Source organism: Heterodontus francisci, chromosome 42 (genome assembly GCF_036365525.1).
Source record: "Heterodontus francisci isolate sHetFra1 chromosome 42, sHetFra1.hap1, whole genome shotgun sequence".
NCBI classification, from domain to species: Eukaryota; Metazoa; Chordata; class Chondrichthyes; order Heterodontiformes; family Heterodontidae; genus Heterodontus; species Heterodontus francisci.
Genome location: NC_090412.1, coordinates 28,854,473 through 28,873,925, shown reverse-complemented (window position 1 = coordinate 28,873,925; position 19,453 = coordinate 28,854,473). Strand labels below are relative to the sequence as shown.

The 19,453-nt window shown below is 43.8% G+C and overlaps 1 protein-coding gene across 1 annotated transcript in view; it reads right to left on the bottom strand.

Moving 5' to 3' along the window:
* Positions 1-3,109: 3,109 nt before the first annotated feature.
* LOC137355291 (polyunsaturated fatty acid 5-lipoxygenase-like) overlaps positions 3,110-19,453 on the bottom strand; it is a 136,361-nt gene continuing 120,017 nt past the window's right edge. Inside the window, exons 11-14 of the mRNA XM_068020256.1 lie at positions 17,687-17,808; positions 14,388-14,488; positions 8,466-8,636; positions 3,110-7,589 (exon numbers count right to left, since the gene is read on the bottom strand). Coding sequence (XP_067876357.1) covers positions 7,410-7,589; positions 8,466-8,636; positions 14,388-14,488; positions 17,687-17,808 — 574 coding nt within the window. The 3' untranslated portion in view covers positions 3,110-7,409. The remainder of the gene's footprint in view (positions 7,590-8,465; positions 8,637-14,387; positions 14,489-17,686; positions 17,809-19,453) is intronic.

Below are 19,453 nucleotides of genomic sequence, written 5' to 3'. Positions count from 1 at the left end.
TACTTTCAATGGCATTACGATCGTTATCAACATCCTAGGAACCACCATTGATCAGAAACTGAACTGGACCAGACACATAAATGCTGTGGCTACAAAGCAGGTCAGAAGCTGGGAATTCTGTGGCGAGTAACTCACCTCCTGTCTCCCCAAAGCCTGTCCACCATCTACAAGGCACAAATCAGGAGTGTGATGGATTACTCTCCACTTGCCTGGATGGGTGCAGCTCCAAAAGCACTCAGGAAGCTCGACACCATCCAGCGCAAAGCAGCCCACTTGATTAGCAACCCATCCAACACCTTAAACATTCACCCCCTCCACCATCGACGCACAATGGCAGCAGTGTGTACAATCTACAAGACGCACTGCAGCAACTTGTCAAGTTGGTTAGCTAACAGGAAATAGAGAGTCGGCATAAATGGGTCATTTTCTGGTTGGCAAAATGCAACGAATGGTGTGTCACAGGGATCTGTGCTGGGGCCTCAACATTTTACAATTTATATAAATGACTTAGATGAAGGGACTGAAGGTATGTTTGCTAAATTTGCTGGTAGGTAGGGAGGAAAGTAACTTGTGAAGAGGACATAAGGAGGCTACAAAGGGATATAGACAGGTTAAGTGAGTGGACAAAAACCTTGAAAATGGAGTATAATGTGGGAAAGTGGGAAATTGTCCACTTTGGCAGGAAAAATAAAAAAGCATATAATCTAAATGGTGAGAGATTGTAGAGCTCTGAGATGCAGAGGGATCTGGGTATCATAGTGCATGAATCGCAAAAGGTTAGTATGCAGGTACAGCACGTAATTAGGAAAGGTAATAGAATGTTATTGTTTATCGTGAGGGGAATTGAATACAAAATGAAGTGGGAGAAAAGACTAGGACAGTGAACAAAGGAGAAGTAAAAACAAGAAATGCTGGAAATACTCAGCAGGTCTGGCAGCATCTGTGGAGAGAGAAGCAAAGTTAAGGCTTTAGGTCAGTGACCCTTCCTCAGAACTCACAAAGGAGAAGGCCTGATAAACCACAAGTTGTTAGAGTGATTGGAACCAGACAAGGGTTAACTATGTTTCATGTGTACATGCCTTACGAGACCTGATGCTGTCAGGAGTGACAAAAACCAGACAACTCTCTAAGTTTCATGTGTACGTGCCTTGCTAATGATTGGATAGTATAATGTATACCTGCTTAGAATGTAATAGGGTAACCTAGCTATATGTACAGGTAGACACAATTGGCTAGAGATAAGAGGGTAAGAAGTGTAACTGATTGGTAAATGCAAACGAACTGTTATCTGTAAAATAGTGAATGATGCTTTGTAACCACTTGGGGTGTTCATACGCCATCTTGTATGGGTACGGTCTCCCCTGCATATGCTTGCAATAAACCGGTAAACAAAGGAGCTTGAATCTCATGTGGTCTATCGCAGAATCGGAGGGTGACTGAACTCCCTTTCACAAAAATAGGGAGGTTATGCTTCAGCTATACAGGGCATTGGTGAGACCACATGTGGAGTACTGTGTACAGTACTGGTCTGCTTATTTAAGGATGTAAATGCGTTGGAGGCAGTACAGAGAAGGTTTACCAGACTAAGACCTGGAATGGGTGGGCTGTCTAATGAGGAAAGATTGGACAGGCTAGGCTTGCATTCGCTGGAATTTAGAAGAGTAAGAGGCGGCTTGATTGAAACATAAAATTCTGAGGGGTTTTGACAGGGTGGATGTGGAAAGGATGTTTCCCCTTGTGGGAGAATCTAGAACTAGGGGTCACTGTTTAAAAATAAAGGGTCGCCTATTTAAGACAGAGATGAGGAGAAATTTTTTCTCTCAGAGGGTCGTGAGTCTTTGGAATTCTCTTCCTCAAAAGGCGGTGGAAGCAGAGTCTTTGAATATTTTTAAGACAGAGGTAGATAGATTCTTGACAAGCAAGAGGGTGGAAGGTTATCGGGAGTAGGTGGAAATGTGGAGTAATCAGTTCAGTAATGATCTTATTGAATGGCGGAGCAGGCTCGAAGGGCCGTGTGGCCTATTCCTGCTCCGAATTCATATATTCGTAAGGTTCCTTTGACAGCACCTTCCAAACTCACGACCTCTACCACCTAGAAGGACAAGGGCAGCAGCTGCATGGGAACACCACCACCTGCAAGTTCCCCTTCAAGTCACACACCATCCTGACTTGGAACTATATCACCGTTCCTTCACTGTCGTTGGGTCAAAATCCTGGAACTCCCTTCCTAACAGCACCGTGAGTGTACCCACCCCACATGGATTGCAGCGGTTCAAGAAGGCAGCTCACCACCACCTTCTCAAAGGCAATTAGGGATGGGCAATAAATGCTGGCCTGGCCAGCGAAGCCCACATCCCGTGAATAAATTAAAAAATTGCTTCAGTGTTGCAGCTCCTGCTGCTCGGTTTGCATGTCACAGAAACTCTCACTCCAACCCACACCACCTCTCAGCTTCCCACATCTTGACCAGTTTTGCTTTCTAACGATAAATTATAAAAACTAAAGACAGAATGTATATTTTTAAAATAGGAAGTGAGTTAAGTCAAGTCCCCTGGTCTCTTGATCTGTTGCCCTTTATCTCTGTCATCTGGAAAGCACACATGGTCTTTCACTGTTTGAATGCATTCTGCAAGTCACTTATGTGGCTTACGATTACGATTAAAATCCACATTTCCTGTCCCACAGCTTAACTTCCTGTCAATATTTATAATGAGAATTCTCCGTCTCTGTCAACAATGGCCACCAGTATATTTTGTCTAGTTTCCATCAGCCCCCCTGACTCCCGCACCTCAGTCCCAATGGATTCACCAGAGCTTTATTCACTGACTCCCAGTTGTGCCTCTTTACCTTTGACTCATTTTAATCTTTCCTTTGGCCCTTTAAAAAATTCCCATCAGCTCTTTAACACCAGTAGTGCCCACTTGTTCTGTTTAAATTCCCTCCTGCTCACTTAGTCCCAACCTTCTCCCACTTTTCAATGACACTGGAGGTTTGCTAATTTTAAAGGAAATTCTTAGTCTCTTTCATTAATTAATTATTTTAAAGTGGAAACAACAAAAGGAGATAAAACTGCTCCATCAGGGAGGAACAATATTTTTACTTTGTTGCCGTTCAGTGTACACTATGAGGTCTGCAGACAAGTCTGGGACAGTGACTTTACAAACTGTGCTTTCACGTCTGGGCACCTGGGTTTGAATCCAGCCCAGACTGTTAATGAAAGCCTCCTCTCTGTGTCAGCTCACACACTCTTGTGTGAAATCCAAGGAACATGCATTCCGGCTGCCTTCTTCATCACCTCAGGATGTCCCAAAGAGCTTCATAAAGAAGTACTTTTGAAAAGTAGTGAAACAGCCAATCAGTGGCAAATTAATTAATTGGCAATAGAACCAATGGCGACATGAGGAAAAACATTTTCATTCAGCGAGTGGTTAGGATCTGTAAGGAACTGCCTGAGAGTGCGGTGGAGGCAGATTCAATCAAGGCTTTCAAAACTGGCTTATTATCTGAACAAGAAGAATGTCCAGGACTATGGGGAGAAGGCGGGGGAAGTGGGACTAGGTGAATTGCTCCTTCAGAGAGCCAGCACATACACGATGGGCTGAATGGCCTCCTTCAGCACTGTAACCATCTATGAATCAGTGCCCAGAAAGGTCCCACAAACAGCTATGTGATAATGTTTTAGTGATGTTGGTTGAGGGATAATTATTGGCCAAATTGCAACAATGTCTAACCAGATCCTCATTGCTGTGAACCAGTAGGAAAAAAACTCTTCAAACTTTGACATAAATTGGTCTTCCCACACGGAGGGTGCCAGACGACTGGTATGGGAAATGGAGTAATGGGATATGTGCTGACTTGTGTGAAATTCTGGCTGAGATACTATCTAACCCCAGTGTGAGCTGACAGAACACACCAGTCAGAAATAGAACTTAATTTCCCTATCATTCTAAAAGCAAACTTTATCTGATGCACAGCACACAAAGCACCATACATAAAGGCAGTTTTTACTGAAACATATGCTTTATGAGCTTGCAATATCATATAAAATTACTATTGAAAGTGTTGCGCTATGATACAGAAGGGTGAGAAGCAACAGTTTTCAAGTTTATTAAAGACACTTCACTAGACGTTGCACACTTCAAGCTCACACCTCCCTTTCTTCCTTCTTGTTACAAGTCTCACTAACTGTCCTCTCCTTGTGTTTAAATACTGGGCAGTGGCCAGACTAGAATGAAGCAAGAGGTCACTGTGCCAACTTACTGCTGTGTTTCTGAACATCGGGTTATCGGATGAACTGCCAGCCTCATCATTGAAGCGTTCCTCTATACATTCCCAGCCCGCAGTACTGACAGGAGTAAGCTGAGGAAATTGTCGATGCTTTAGTCACAATCTTCCAAAACTCTCTTGACTCAGGAATTGTTCCCCTGGATTGGAAAATTACCAATGTGTTACGACCAAGGTGGGAGGAGTGCACTGTTAATTCAGTCCCACTTCTCCACAGGTCCCATATTTTTAAAATTTTCCCACTTATTGAAACAGTCAATCGGTTACACTATTTTCCCCAGAATAGAACAACTAACCAGGTTTCTTTACTGAACAACAACATTAACAGTTTATTCTAAAACAAGTATTAACTAGTAATGAAGTAAAACAATATGACATAGATCAAATTTTAAAAAATACAATATTACATTTTAAAAAGTCCCCTTTCTACCTTAACCAAATTTTGAAGTTCCTTTTTACCCTTAGTCCCTTCACATTCACACACACACATATATATGTATACCAGTTAACCGAAAGAAAAAAAAAGGACTTTTTTTTTTAAGATCAGAGCTCTTACAGACAATAAAAACCACACCCGGGCAGATCACTTGCCCACCCCTGAAAAAAAACAGCAGATGAGACACACAGCACCAAACTGGCACACAGCCCAACCTCTGAGCACACGCAGGCAGGCCACCGATCTTTAGAACAGTTCTCTTCAGGCAGTGTTGAGAATTATATTTTAGCAGGCTTTCTTGAAATACAGGAAACAAGATGAATCGACACAGTGAACTTCACAGAATCTTTTAGGGAACTGCAGGAAAGCAAGCTGGGTTGTAGTCTTCTGTTCTTCCCTGGAATTCTGCAGATTTGACATGATCTTCTTCCAGAAAGTAAAACACACACACACACCCTGACAACCAAAAAGCTTGTCCGTTTTTCTGCCCATCCCAAGTGCTCTCTGTTACTACTGGGCTTGTTCAATCAAAGGAGCACTTGTCAATTTTCTGCCCGTTACTAGGGTTTCTGTCTATCTCCAAACTGAGTCCTGTGACAACCAGCAACACTGTTGCCAATCCAGCTCCCTCAGTGCCCTCTTGATTAAAAACATTTATTCTGCTTAACCATGCCTCAGGAAGGATACATTGGCCTTGGAGGGGCTGCAGCGCTGATTTGTTGGAATGATACCGGGGCTAAATGGATTAAATTATGAGGACAGGTTACATAGATTAGGCTTGTATTTCCCTATGAGTATAGAAGATTAAAGGATGATCAATCCAGAACAAGGGAGCACAACCTTAAAATTAGAGCCAGGCCATTCAGGAGAGATGTCAGCAAGTCCTTCTTCACACAAAGTGTGGTGGAAATCTGGAACTTTCTCCTCCTAAACACTGCTGAGGCTGGGAGCTAATTGAAAATTTCAGACTGTGATTGATGGCTTGTTGTTAGGCAAGGGGTAATAAGGGTCATGGAACCAAGGAGGGTAAATGGAATTAAGGTATAGATCAGTCATGATCTAATTGAATAGGGGAACATACTTGAGGGGCTGAACTGGGTTTACTCCCGTTCCTAAATGAAAATCTTGATCAAATGACCCAGTTACAATCTCCTAGTTTTCATCTCTGCCAACATGACTACCACCAGTTTCTGCTCCTGCCTGTTTGCGACTGAATCCCACGCTGACCCCTCTGGGCACTGCCCCACACATCTCCACCTAAATAACACTCAATATTAAAATCACTCCTGCTATCTCTCTGCCAAAGCAACAACTTGTACTTATATAGCACCTTTAAGATCATAAAATGTCCCAAGGCACTTCATGGAAGTGTTATAAAACAAAACTTGACACCGAGCCACTTAAGGCAATATTAGGGCTGGTGATCAAAAGCTTGGTGAAAGAGGTAGGTTCTAAGGAGTGTCTTAAAGAAAGAAAGTGAGGTGGAGAGGCAGAGAGGTTTAGGGAAGGAATTTCAGAGCTTAAGGCAGAGGCAGCTGAAGGTACGGCCGCCAACTGTGGAGTGATTAAAATTGAGAATGCGCAACAGGCCAGAATTAGAGTAGTGCAGAGATCTGGGAGGGTTGAAGGGTTGGAGGAGGTTACAGAGATAGGGAAGCTGAAGCAGAGGAAAATCACTGCACTCTATTAGCTCCTATTTGGAATTACAAACCTCAGCGTCATTCTTGTAACTGGGACATTTTCATACCCTGTTTATAATCAGAACCAAAACATGTACAATTATCAGAACAACTTTCCACAAAAAGGGTCATGGAAATCTGGAAGTGTCTCTCCCAAAATGCAGTGGATGATGGGGATCTACTGGAGCTCTCAAGCCTGAGGTCACTCGAATTTTGTTGGGTAAGGAACAAAGAGGTTCAGATCAGCCAATGAATGGTGCAGAAGCCCAAGGGGCTGAATGGCCTCCTCCTATTCCTATGTTCCTAACCAAGCAATCAACCTCAAACTGGTTGAAGAGGCATGTCTCGATTGGCTAGGTGGCAAGGGATTGTTGCTGTGTCTGATTTTTAAACGTAATGTGATGGACACTGCACAGCTTGGAGGATTCTATTAGTGAGGACAAAGACAGCAGTGTCATGGGAACACCATCACCTCCATGTCCATTCCAAGGCACACACCATCATGACTTGGACATACATCACCATTCCTTCATTGTCGCTGGGTCAAAATCCTGGAACTCCCCACATAACTTTGACCACACAGACTGCAGCGGTTCAAGAAGACAGCTCATCACCACCTTCTCAAGGGCAATTAGGGATGGGCAATAAATGCCGGTCTTGCCAGCGACGCTCACATCCCCAAAATAAAACAAGTTTAAAAAAATGTTATAAAGCACAAGGAAAATTGGAACAACCACGCCCTGATTTTCCTCCACGATTGAGGCACTCTCAGGAGTTGAGGTGCTTGTGTCCGGGAGTTGAAGAGGAACATCTGGACACAGTGTGTCAAACCCTGACAGTGCTGAAGCTTCACATGCTCACATATTCTCACTACTGCTTTAAGCTAAAGGCGGTTCAAAAATCTAAATCAATGATTTTTCACGCATGTTTCAGGTTGCAAAAACATAAAGCAAGCAACAGATTCTCTGCCGGTTCTGTTTTACTAGACTGGGGCTCTCTCTATGAGGTGCTTACACTGCAACACTGTTAGGGATTCTGTCTGGAGAGAAGTAGTAATAAGGAAGTTTCTTATTGATGTTGCGCTCTGTGATACGCTGTGCAATTTCTTGAAGATGCATCTGGAATTTCTCGATTGCTTCCTTGACTGGTTTCTCTATGAAGTGTTCATCTGGATACATTCCAAGGAATAGCTGCAGAGATATAAATTATTGATCAATATTTAAATCTCATTTATATAAATCCTTGTTCAGCGTTTCAATACAATTCACATAAATTGTAAAATACAACTGAAAACTGCAAAGTTAAATAGTAAACGTTGATTGGGGATATATGTTTAAATTTTTGGAGCAGGGAGTGAGAGAGAAAGGGAAGGGAGCATGAAGGGGGCGGGTGCGAGAACGAGTGGGTGTGGGGGTGAAACAAACAAGGGGGCAAGAGTGGGGAGGGAGAGGGGGAATGTGGGGAGGGGCAGAGTGGAGGGGATTGTGGGGAGGGGCAAAGGGAGAAGAAAGGGAGGATAGAGAGTGATGGGCAAGTGGGAGGGTGGGAAAAGGAGATGGGCTGGAGTGAGAGAGAGAGAGAAGGGGATCTTAGTTTGCTGTTTACTCTTGAATGTATCTTGATGTGGACCAGTTGTGAATATATTGGTAAATATCTGTAACTGGCCCTTAGATGGCTATGCAGCTCTGAAATATAGAATAGTTCCCGGCTTCAGTATCCCGGGTGAAGATGCCAGGATTCCTGTTCCAATTGCTATCCAGAGAAGAACGAACTTGGTGTGGGTTAAGATACGAACAGCAGAGTTTGGGATGAGCTGGCATTTATGGAGGCTGGAAGTCAGGCAGGAGAGTGCTGGAATAGTCGAGTCTGGTGGTAACAAACACATGAATGATGACTTCAGCAGCAGACAGACCGATTCAGGGCGCAGACCGAAAGTTAAATTTAAGACATTTGCATGTGGTCACCGTGTGAGCCCCTGGCTATGTGACACTACGCCCTGCTGCCTGAGGTGTTTTTTGCAGTCAGATCCCTGGCTCGAGCTGCTGGTTATTTACACTGCGTCCTACCTCATTGTCCTGGAACTGACTAAGTGCCCACACAGCACCCAGGTGCCAGCATGACCGCCCTCTGTCCGGTAAACTCTCAATGATGTTTTCCACAGTCACGATGCCTTTCTTGGAGGGTGGAGGACGTCGCATTGTGGGAGGAGAGTTTGGAATCCACGAGCACCAGTCATACTTTAATTTAAAAAAAATACATTTACAATAAATTCACAAGGCGACTTACCCGCCAAATGTTGGTATTCCCAATCTTTACCGGCACATCTGCACAAGCAGTTAAGCCGCTACCCAAAGCCAGTGGGGTCCTTTCTTTCCATGTCCAATTCAAGCTCCTGCTGAAGTTTAACTCCGGTCTGAGTCACTGAGGTTTTTCCACCCTGAGTGAGCAGGGTTGGGACATGAAGAAGCTTCAAGAAAACTGCTCCAGGTCCCACGAGCAAAGCGTAGGCCTCCCGTGCCCCGGACTATCCACCAACCTCCTGGCACCTCCTTCCCCATGTGCTTCCCAATTTTCCAGAGGCCATCAGCTGATTTCTCACATTCCCGGCAGGAAGTGTTAATGCTGCTGGCAGTTAAATTGCCATGACATCATAGTGCTGCGGCTGGCAGGAAACTGAGCAACTGCCGAGGTTTCACACCGGAAACCCACTGGAAGTTAAAATTAACCTCCGCGTCTCCCTGGAACACTGCGATCCATATCCTCGGCACCCAGCCTATAAATGTGAAGGATCCCACTGACCAAGCACTGACCAACCAGCTGCATGTTTCCAAAATTCCCATTTTTATCCCTTCATTTGACATTTTTCCTGGATTCACATTTTAGTGGCTTAGCTTAAATTCTCTGTCCTCTTGTTCAGGATTTCCCTATCAGAGAGAAGCATCATCCCCCATCTACCTTGCCAGTTCCCTTCATTATGTTAAAACCCCCAATGCTGAATGCATGCAGCATTCACAACAAGGTAGATGATTTAAAGAATCAAATAGAGGTAAATGGCCATTTCTAATTTCCATAACCAAAAGGTGACCAAGACTGGGAACTGAATATTCAAGGATATTCAACATTCAGGAAGGACAGGCAAAAAGGAAAAGGAGATGGTGTTGTGCTGATTATAAGGGATGGGATCAGTACGTTAGTAAGGGAGGATCTCAGATTGGAAGAACAAAATGTGGAATCTGTTTGGGTGGAGCTAAGAAACACCAAGGGGCAGCAAACATTGGTAGGGGTTGTTTAAAGTCCACAAACCAGTAGTGGTAGTGTGGGGCATGGTATTAATCAGGAGATTAGAGAAGCATGTGGCATGGCTAATACAGTAATCATCGGTGACTTCAATCTGCATATAGACTAGGTAAACCTAATGAGCACTAATGCTATGGAGGACGAGTTTCTGGCGTGTGTTAGGGATGGTTTTCTAGAGCAGTATATTGAGGAACTGACTAGAGAATAGGCTATTTTAGATCTAGTATTATTAATGAGAAAGGGCTAATTAATAATCTTGTTGTAAAAGAACCTTTAGGGATGAGTGACCATATTATGAAAGAATTTTACATTATGTTTGAAAGTGAGGTAGTTCAATCTGAAGCCAAGGTGTTAACTTTGAATAAAGGAAATTATGAAGGTATGAGAGGAATATTGGCTGAGGTGGATTGGAAAATACATTAAAAGGTATGACAGTACTTTTTTTTTGTTCATTCATGGGATGTGGGCATCGTTGGCTAGGCCAGCATTTATTGCCTATCCCTAATTGCCCTTGAGCAGGTGGTGGTGAGCTGCCTTCTTGAACCGCTTCAGTCCATGTAAGATAGGTACAGCTAGGTGCTGTTAGGAAAGGAGTTCCAGGATTTTGACCCAGCAATGATAGTCTTTGAAAGAAATATTACATAGTTTATGGCAACATTCCTTCAAGAGACAAAAATCCCGAAAGTAAAGGCAGTCAACCGCGGATAACAAAGCAAGTTAAAGATTGTATAAAATTAAAAAAGGCCTATAAAGTTGCCAGAAATGGTAGTAAACCTGAGGATGGGGAGGATTTTATAATACAGCAAAGCAGGATGAAGAAACTGATAATGGGAGAATAGAATATGAATGTAAGCTAGCAAAAAATATTAAAACCGACAGTAAAAGCTTCTATAGGTACGTAAAAAGGAAAAGTTTGGCAAAGACAAATGTGGATCCATTACAGACAGAGTCAGGAGAATTTATAATGGGGAATAGAGAAATGGCAGAGAAGCTAAATGATTACCTTGTGTCTGTCTTCACTGAGGAAGATACAAGAAATCTCCCAGAATTAGAGATCCAAGGGATTAGGGGGAATGAGGAATTGAAGGAAATTAGTATTAGTAAGAAGGTTGTATTGGAGAAATTAATGGGGCTAAAGGTTGATAAGTCCTCTGGACCGGATATTCTACATCCAAGAGGGTTGAAAGAGGTAGTTGTAGAGATAGTGGATGCATTGGTGATCATCTTCCAAAATTCTATAGATTCTGGAACGGTTCTTGGAGATTGGAAGGTTGCAAATGTTACCCCACTATTTAAGAAGGGAGGGAGAGAAAATAGGGAATTACAGACCTGTTAGCCTTACATCAGTCATTGGGAAAATACCTGAATCTGTTCTAATGGACACTTGGATAATAATGATCTGATTGGGCATAGTCAACATGGATTTATGAATGGGAAATCATGTTTGACCAACCTGTTGGAGTTTCTTGAGGATGTTACTAACAGAATTGATTAAGAGGAGTCGGACATGGTATACTTGGATTTTCAGAAGATTTTTGATAAAGTCCCCCACAGGAGATTGGTTAGCAAAATTAAAGCACATGGGATAGGAGGTAATATACTGGCATAGATTAAGGATTGGTTAACAGGCAGAAAGTAGAGAATAGAGAGTAGGAATAAATGGGTCATTCTCACGTTGACAGGCTGTGACTAGTGGGGTACCACAGGGATCAGTGCTTGGGCCCCAGCTGTTCACAATATCTATCAATGCTTTGGGACCAAATGTAATATTTCCAAGTTTGCGAATGACACAAAACTAGGTGGGAATGTGTGTTCTGAGGAAGATGCAAAGCGGCTTCAAGGGGATTTGCACAGACTTAGTGAGTGGGTAAGAATGTGGCAGATGGAATATAATGTGGAAAAATGTGAGGTTATCCACTTTGGTGGGAGCAACAGATGTGCAGAGTATTTCTTAAATGGTAATAGATTAGAAGGTGTAGATGTACAAAGGGACCTGGGTGTCCTTGTCAGTATGCAACTGAAAGCTAGCATGCAGGTGCAGCAAGCAATTAGGAAGGCTAATGGTATGTTAGCCTTTATCGCAAGAGGATTTGAGTACAGGAGTAGTGAAGTCTTGCTTCAATTGTATAGAACCTTGATTAGACTACACTTGGAGTACTGTGTGCAGTTTTGGTCCCCTTACCTTTGGAAGAATATTATTGCCATAGAGGGAGTGCAACGAAGATTCATCAGACTTGTTCCCGGGATGGCGAGACTGTCATCTGATTGGGGAAACTAGGCCTGTATTTTCTAGAGTTTCGAAGAATGAGAGGTGATCTCATTGAAATCTAAAAAATACTTAAAGGGATCGACAGGGTAGATGCAGCTAAGCTGTTTCCCCGGGTTGGGGAGTCTAGAACCACGGGATACAATTTCAAAAAAAAGGGGGAAGCCACTTAGGATGGAGATGAAGATAAATTTCTTTACTCAGTGGGTTGTGAATTTTTGGAATTCTCTAGCCCAGAGGTCTGTGGAAGCTCAGTCACTGTATGTTTAAAGCAGCGATTGACAGATTTCGAAATACAAATGACATAAGAGGTTATGGGGATAGTGTGGGAAAAAGGCATTGAAGTGGATGATCAGCCATGATCATATTAAATGGCGGGGCAGGCTCATTGGGCTGAATGGCCTACTCCTGTTCCTATTTTCCTATGTTCCTAACCCTCCTAATCTCCAGCAGCCTCATTAACCTACTCTTTCAGCATAACTCAGTCCCTTCGCCCTGAGCAATCGTTGCAGGATTTTCTCCAAAGCCAGTTTATCCTTCCTAAGGTCAGGGCCCAAACGCAAAATTGGTCTTTGGCGGAAGCACAGAATGGGTGATAGTGAATCCTGAATCTTTTTATAGCCTGTCCCAATATCCTTTCCATGATGTCAAACAGGCAGGGAGTAAAATGCTGGAATCTGTTGCACTCAGAAAATCATAGTGTGATCAAACAAAGTGAACATGGTTTTATGAAAGGGAAATAGTGTTATACTTATACTTCTTATGCAGTATTCTTGTGTATTGTCCTGATGAGTGCAAGACGAAAAGCTTCGACAACAGGATTCTATTTTCAGCAATTCTCAAATTTATGGGAGTTTTCTAAGAATATAAATAGTAGGGTAAATAAAGGGGAACCAGCAGACACTTGGATTTCCAAAAGGCTGATTAGGTGTCACACAAAGGTTAAAACACAAGTTAAGGGCATAGGTAGAGGATTGATTAATGATCAGGAAGCAAAGAATAGGAATAAACATGGCATTTTCAAGTTGGCAGGCTGTAAGCAATGGAGGATCAGTGCTGGGGCCTCAGCCATTTACAATCTATATTAATGACTTAGACAAAGAGACAGAGAGTAATATATCTAAGTTTGCTGATGATACAAAGCTAGATGGGAGTGTAAGCTGTGAGGAGGACACAGAGAGGCTGCAAAGAGACAGGTTAAGTGAGTGGGCAACAAGGTGGCAGATGGAGTATAATGTGTGGTTATTCATTTTGGTCATAAGAATAGAAAAGCAGAATATTTTTTAAAAGGCGTGACCTTTTAAATGTAGCAGTTCAGAGAGACTTGGGAGTACTGTACAAGGAACACAGAAAGCATGCAGGTACAGCAAGCAATTAGGAAGGTAAATGGCATGTTGGTCTGTATTGCAAGGGTATCGGAGTGCAAGAATAAGGAAGTCTTGCTACAACAAAAACAAGAAATGCTGGAATCACTCAGCAGGTCTGGCAGCATCTGTGGAAAGAGAAGCAGAGTTAACGTTTCGGGTCAGTGACCCTTCTTCGGAACTCTTGCTACAATTGTACAGGGTTTTGGTGAGACCACATTTGGAATACTGTGTATAGTTTTGGTCTTCATATCGAAGAAAGGCTACACTTGCATTGGAGGCAGTACAGCAAAGGTTCACTAGATTGGTCCCTGGGATGAGGGGATTGTCCTATGATGATAGGCTGAATAGATTGGGATTATATTCTCTGCAGTTTAGAAGAATGAGGGGTGATCTCATTGAAACATATAAGATTCTGAAGGGGCTGGATAGGGTCGACACTGAGAGATTGTTTCCACTGTTCGGGGAATCTTAAACACGGGGGCACAGTCTCAGGATAAGGGGCTGATCATTCAGGACTGAGATGAGGAGAAACTTCTTCAAAGGGTTGTGGATCTTTGGAATTCTCTACCCCAGAGTGTTGTGGATGCTCCATTGTTGAATATATTTAAGCCTGGGATAGACAGATTTTTGGTCGCTCAATGAAGCAAGGGATATAGGGAGTGGGCAGGAAAGTGGAGTTGATGCCCAAGATCAGCCATTGACTGGTGGAGTAGGCCAGAGAGATGGTATGGTCTACTCTTGCTCCTATTTCTTAAGTTCTTATGTTTCTAAAACGAGCCAATTTCACTCCCAACATTGAAGATGATGCTGGCCTAGTGCTGTGTGCATCAGCGACCACAGTGACTCCCTGCTTTTACACTTTAAGCCCAGCTCTTCAACCTCACCCTTGGGCATATCCCCAATTTCACTGGGTGCCAGGTTCTGCTCTGCACTTTCTATACTGGCCTGTATATCTCTCAGCCACACCCCAGGGGTGCATTTAGCCACTGGGCCAGAGGCTCCAACAGACTGCACAAAACTAGACACAGCACAGAGAGGAAATGTATGAATTATTATACCTGTCCAAAGTTGACTGCAGCATGTTGAGCAGAGGCGGTGAAGACTACCACGGTCAGATATTCTATCAGTGTCTGAATTGTCTTGATTGTTTTGGGGAAACCTGCAAAGAGGAATGATAATTCAATTTTAAGTACCAGAATTTTAATGATACTGAGATCGAGGCTGCTTGGTTTTAATGCTGGGACAGCAGATGCTTTTTAAATAAAATTCCTTGGTCTTTTGTAACTAAGGATCCTTTTACAGAGATTTCACCTGCACAGGTTTATAGTCTGTGTGTCTATTACCATTCTGTCACTCCAAGGCCCTCTTTACACATAAACAGTAAAAGATCAATGAAGATTTGTACATAACAACACTGATAGTACAAGGAGTGAGGAGTAATATATGCAGAGGGTCTCAAGCCTCAAACTTATCTAAAGACCTCATAAAATTCTACTGATGTTCCTTTTCTTTATTTTTGTGAAACTTTTGTGCCTAAGGTGAAGAATTTTAGGGGAATAAAAGGCCAGGAACCAACCCAATGAACCAGCTCATCCCAGAATGAAAGGACAACGTGTGAGGGGACACAGTATGAGCCACTGGGATGGGACCTGGAGTGAAAACCTGTTTGGTTCTCACACTTTTCTCCTGATGATGTAGAAGCTGCAATAGCAGAGCGACCCGAGTGATAGCTGACTCAGTACTTAACATGGCAAATTACACTCGGGTGCAATAGAATCATAGATTGGTTACAACCTTTTTTTCCCCAAAAATATACTTTATTCATAAAAATCTGTAAAAAAATAAATTACAAAACGGTTCCAAGTTGACATTCCAGAAAGTGCAAAAGAAATCAGTTTTCTTCAATACAGAAAGTGAGTTGCCTCACAATCCTTCCATTCCATTTTACATGCAATATACACTTGCATTACACAGCAAAACCATATTTTGGTGCATACAGCCCGAGGGGTTTTACACGGGTTCCAGCCCCTCGGTTCACTATGGAGGGAGGACCTTACACTGCGGCCTTCCCCCATTGAGCCTTCGCGGCAGCTGCCCAAAGCTTGAGTGCGTCCCTCAGCACGTAGTCCTGGACCTTGGAATGTGCCAGTCTGCAACACTCGGTCATGGACAACTCTTTGCGCTGGAAGACCAGCAGGTTTCGGGCAGACCAAAGAGCGTCTCCAGCAGCAGTTGATGCATCCCTGGGAACAGCCCGTAGAGCACAGACTCCTGTGTTACGAAGCTGCTCGGGATGAACCTCGACAAAAACCACTGCATCTCTTTCCACACCTGCTTTGCAAAGACATATTCCAGAAGGAGGTGGGCAGCTGTCTCTTCCCCACCACAGCCACCTTGAGGGCAGAGTGCAGAGGTGGTGAGATTCTGGGCGTGCAGGAAGGATCTGATGGGGAGGGCCCTTCTCACCACCAGCCAAGCTTGGTCTTGGGGCTTGTTTGAAAGTTCTGGCGATGAGGCATTCTGCCAAATGACTTTGGCAGTCCACTCGGGGAATCATCCAACAGGATCCACCATCTCCTTTTCCCGTAGGACATTCCATGCAACCACTGCCTGATGGGTTGGTGGTCAAAGGTGTTTTTCTGCACAATCTTTTCCATGAAGGATAGGTGGTACAGCACGGTCAAACTCGATGGAGCGTTCCGTGGAATGTAAACAGACCCATCCTTCGCAACACGGGGGACAGATAGAACCTCAGCATGCAGTGACACTTGATGTTTGTGTACTGGGGTTCTACACACAGCTTGATGCAGCTGCACGCAAAGGTGGCCATCAGGATGAGGGCAACATTGGGTATGTTTTTTCCCCCTTTTTCCAGAGATGTGAACATCGTGTCCCTCCGGACACAGTCCATTTTGGATCTCAGAAGTCATGACTGAGGGAACTGTGTAGAGGCCCAGGGAAAGAATGGGATGGGACAGATCTCAGAAGAACTGCTTCAAGGAGTGAGCGGTCAACACGTGGAATTGGTTCAGGAGGGGAGAGTGGGGCAGAAATGTTAGATTCAATTGACCAGTCAGTTGGAACTAGACAGATGATCTAAACCAGGCTGTGTTTAACTTGTGATCTTGTATTTGCATAATCAGCAATGTTGATGTATGCACCTGGAATCTGATAAATATGGAGATTGTTTAAAATCTGATAAAGCTGTTTTGAATACGAGGTGTAATTTTTCATCATGTACCATCATCTCTACCGCCTCCAGCCACAGCCACAGTAACCAACAGGAAATGTGTGGTGCTGGGCGGTCTGATGCTAAACTGGGGACAACTGGAGATCAGATACAGAGCTACAAGATGGCAGTCATTCTGATAAATGACGACTGTGAGTGTGGCTGTCCTTCAGAAGCCGAGGATTGTAGGAGCACTGTAACAGGGCATGAACATAGTGCAGCTGCCATCAGCACCTCACGCACTCTGACCACATGCCAGTCTGCTGTGGTCTCTCAGTGGGTAAGGAGCTGCCACCACTGGGTACATCCATGTGCTGTAGCAGCAACCTGTCAGATGCCAGTGTTGGCAACACATTGCCTGAGGCAGCAGGAGTTTCTGTTACCAGAATGGCACCAAGGATGAGAGACTTCATTTACATGGAGAAACTAGAGAAGCTGGGATTGTTCTCCTTAGAGCGGGGAAGATTAAAGAGAGATTTAATGGAGGTGTTCAAAAGCATGAGCGGTTTTGATAAGAGTAAATAGTGTTTCCACTGGCAGAAAGATCAGTAACGAGTGTTCTTTAACGCAGCGAGTTGTTGTGATCTGGAATGCGCTGCCTGAAAGGGCGGTGGAAGCAGATTCAATAGTAACTTTCAAAAGGCAATTGGAGAAATAATTGAAAAGGAAACATCTGCTGGGCTATGGGGAAGGAGCAGGGAAGTGGGGGGACATTGAATAACTCTATCAAAGAGGTGACGCAGGCATGATGGGCTGAATGGCCTCCTTCTGTGTTGTAACGTCCTGTGATTCACAGAAGTTGCACATCCAGTCATGAATGGTGGTGGACAATTAAACAACTAACCAGAGGGGGAGACTCCACAAATATTCTCATCCTCATCAACGGGAGAGCCCAGCACATCAGTGCAAAAGATAAGGCTCAGTGTGATTGTTCACACATGAAGAATGGGCATGAGTGAGGTCCAAGTGGGGTGTCAGTGCCTTGGCTTGTAGCACAGCTCAAGATAACACTGTCAGAAGAGGGAGATTCATTGACAATAGCAGGAAGAACACCCTGTGGTTGAGCCCTCTCCTACTGAGGGAACCTGTTGTTCAACAATATTGCCACCTTCGTGAACAGGAAGTTACCTGAACTTTCATTGTCCTTCAGTCCATAAACGTACACATCCTTCGCAAAGGCCTGCAGTTCCGTGTCTGTCTGAACAGCCTCATCTTTATCATAATATATGTTCACTACCTCTGTGACAAAGCTGCCAGAAAGAAATGAACACATAGTAACAATCAGAACAAGAGAGAGGTGAACATTTCAGAAACATGCCTTAATCTGCAATTTACAGCCACTGATACAATTTGGAATCTCTAGTGAGCTCTGTGCTGCCTCTCTGGTTACTAGAAGCCCAGGAGGTTCTGGGAGGTAGAGACTAGAAATATCTGTGTTAGAGCCTGGGTCTGTGCTGAATTGGGAGCTGGAAGCAGTGAGATAACTGCCTTAAGACTGATGAAGCAAAGAGCATTCTCCATATTTATCTGCTTGTTCATTATTTCCTGTCCCAGGATGTCCTCAGATGGTTCACCTCCTACAGGGACAGGAGGGAGTGACTGCGAGCAAGGCTGGTTTGGGGACCCAGAAGGTAGCAATGGAGGAGACTCAGCCCCTGCACTTGTCCAATAGGTTCGATGTTCTTGCAGCCTGTGTGGACGAGAGAAGGGACTACAGGGTGGATGAGCAAACTGAGCACAGCACCATGGTACAAGGGGCCATTCAAGTGGGGGGAGTAAAAAGTAATGTATTTGCAGTAGGGGACAGAATAGTTAGGGGGATAGATACAGTTCTCTGCAGTTGAGGGCATGAGTCCCAAAGGGTGAGTTGCCAGAACATCTCTGCAGGGCTGGGGAGGAACTTGGAGTGGGAGCATTCTGTCCATGTAGGTACCAACAACATAAGTAGGACTAAGAAAGAGGTTCTGCTGAGGGAGTATGAGCAGCTGGGGGCTAAATTAAAAAAGGAAGACCACAAAGGTAATAATCTCTGGATTACTACCTAAGCCATGAGCAAACTGGCATTGGGTAAATAAGATCAGAGTGTTGAATGTGTGGCTCAAGATTGGTTAGGAAGAAATGGGTATTGATTCAAGGGGCATTGGCACCAGTACTGGGGAAAGAGGGAGCTGTACCATTAGGATGGAGTTCACCTGAACTGCGCTGGGACCAGTGTCCTGGCGAATCATATGACTAGAGCTGTAGAGAGGGCTTTAAACTAAATAGTGGGGGGGGGGCTTCAGGTGAGGGGAAATTTAGATAGTTAAAGAGAAAGTACAAGACAATAGTGCAGGGTTGTGATATGGGCAATGATAACTAAAGTGTATCAGGAAGGGACAGAGCGTAAAACATAAGAGTCGACCAGGGAAAAAAAGCTTTAAACTAAGAGATGGAGGAGGGTTTGGGTGAAGGGAGATTTAGAAATCGAAAGATAAATATTGAGGCAACAGAAAAGTATATCGATGTGGGTAAAGAGAAGCTGATTGGCACAGGAAGGGGTAGAGGTTAACAGCAATAATGCATCAGAGAGTAAGGTGCATGCAGGGAGTAGTAGTAAAAAAAATAAAACAAAAGTTACTTTTTCTGAATGTGTGGAGCATCTGCAATAAGATAGATGAACAAATAGAGAACAAGTGTTTAAATCTAATCGTCATTACAGAGACATGGTTACTAGGTGACCAAGGTTGGAAAATAAATATGCCAGGGTACATAATATTTTGAAAAGACAGGCAGAATGGAAGAGCAGGAGGAGGAGTAGCCCTGGTAATAAAGGATGACATAAGGACATTAGTGAGAAAAGATCTTGGCTCAGAAAAATCAGGAAGTACAATCAGTATGGGTGGAGATTAGGAATAA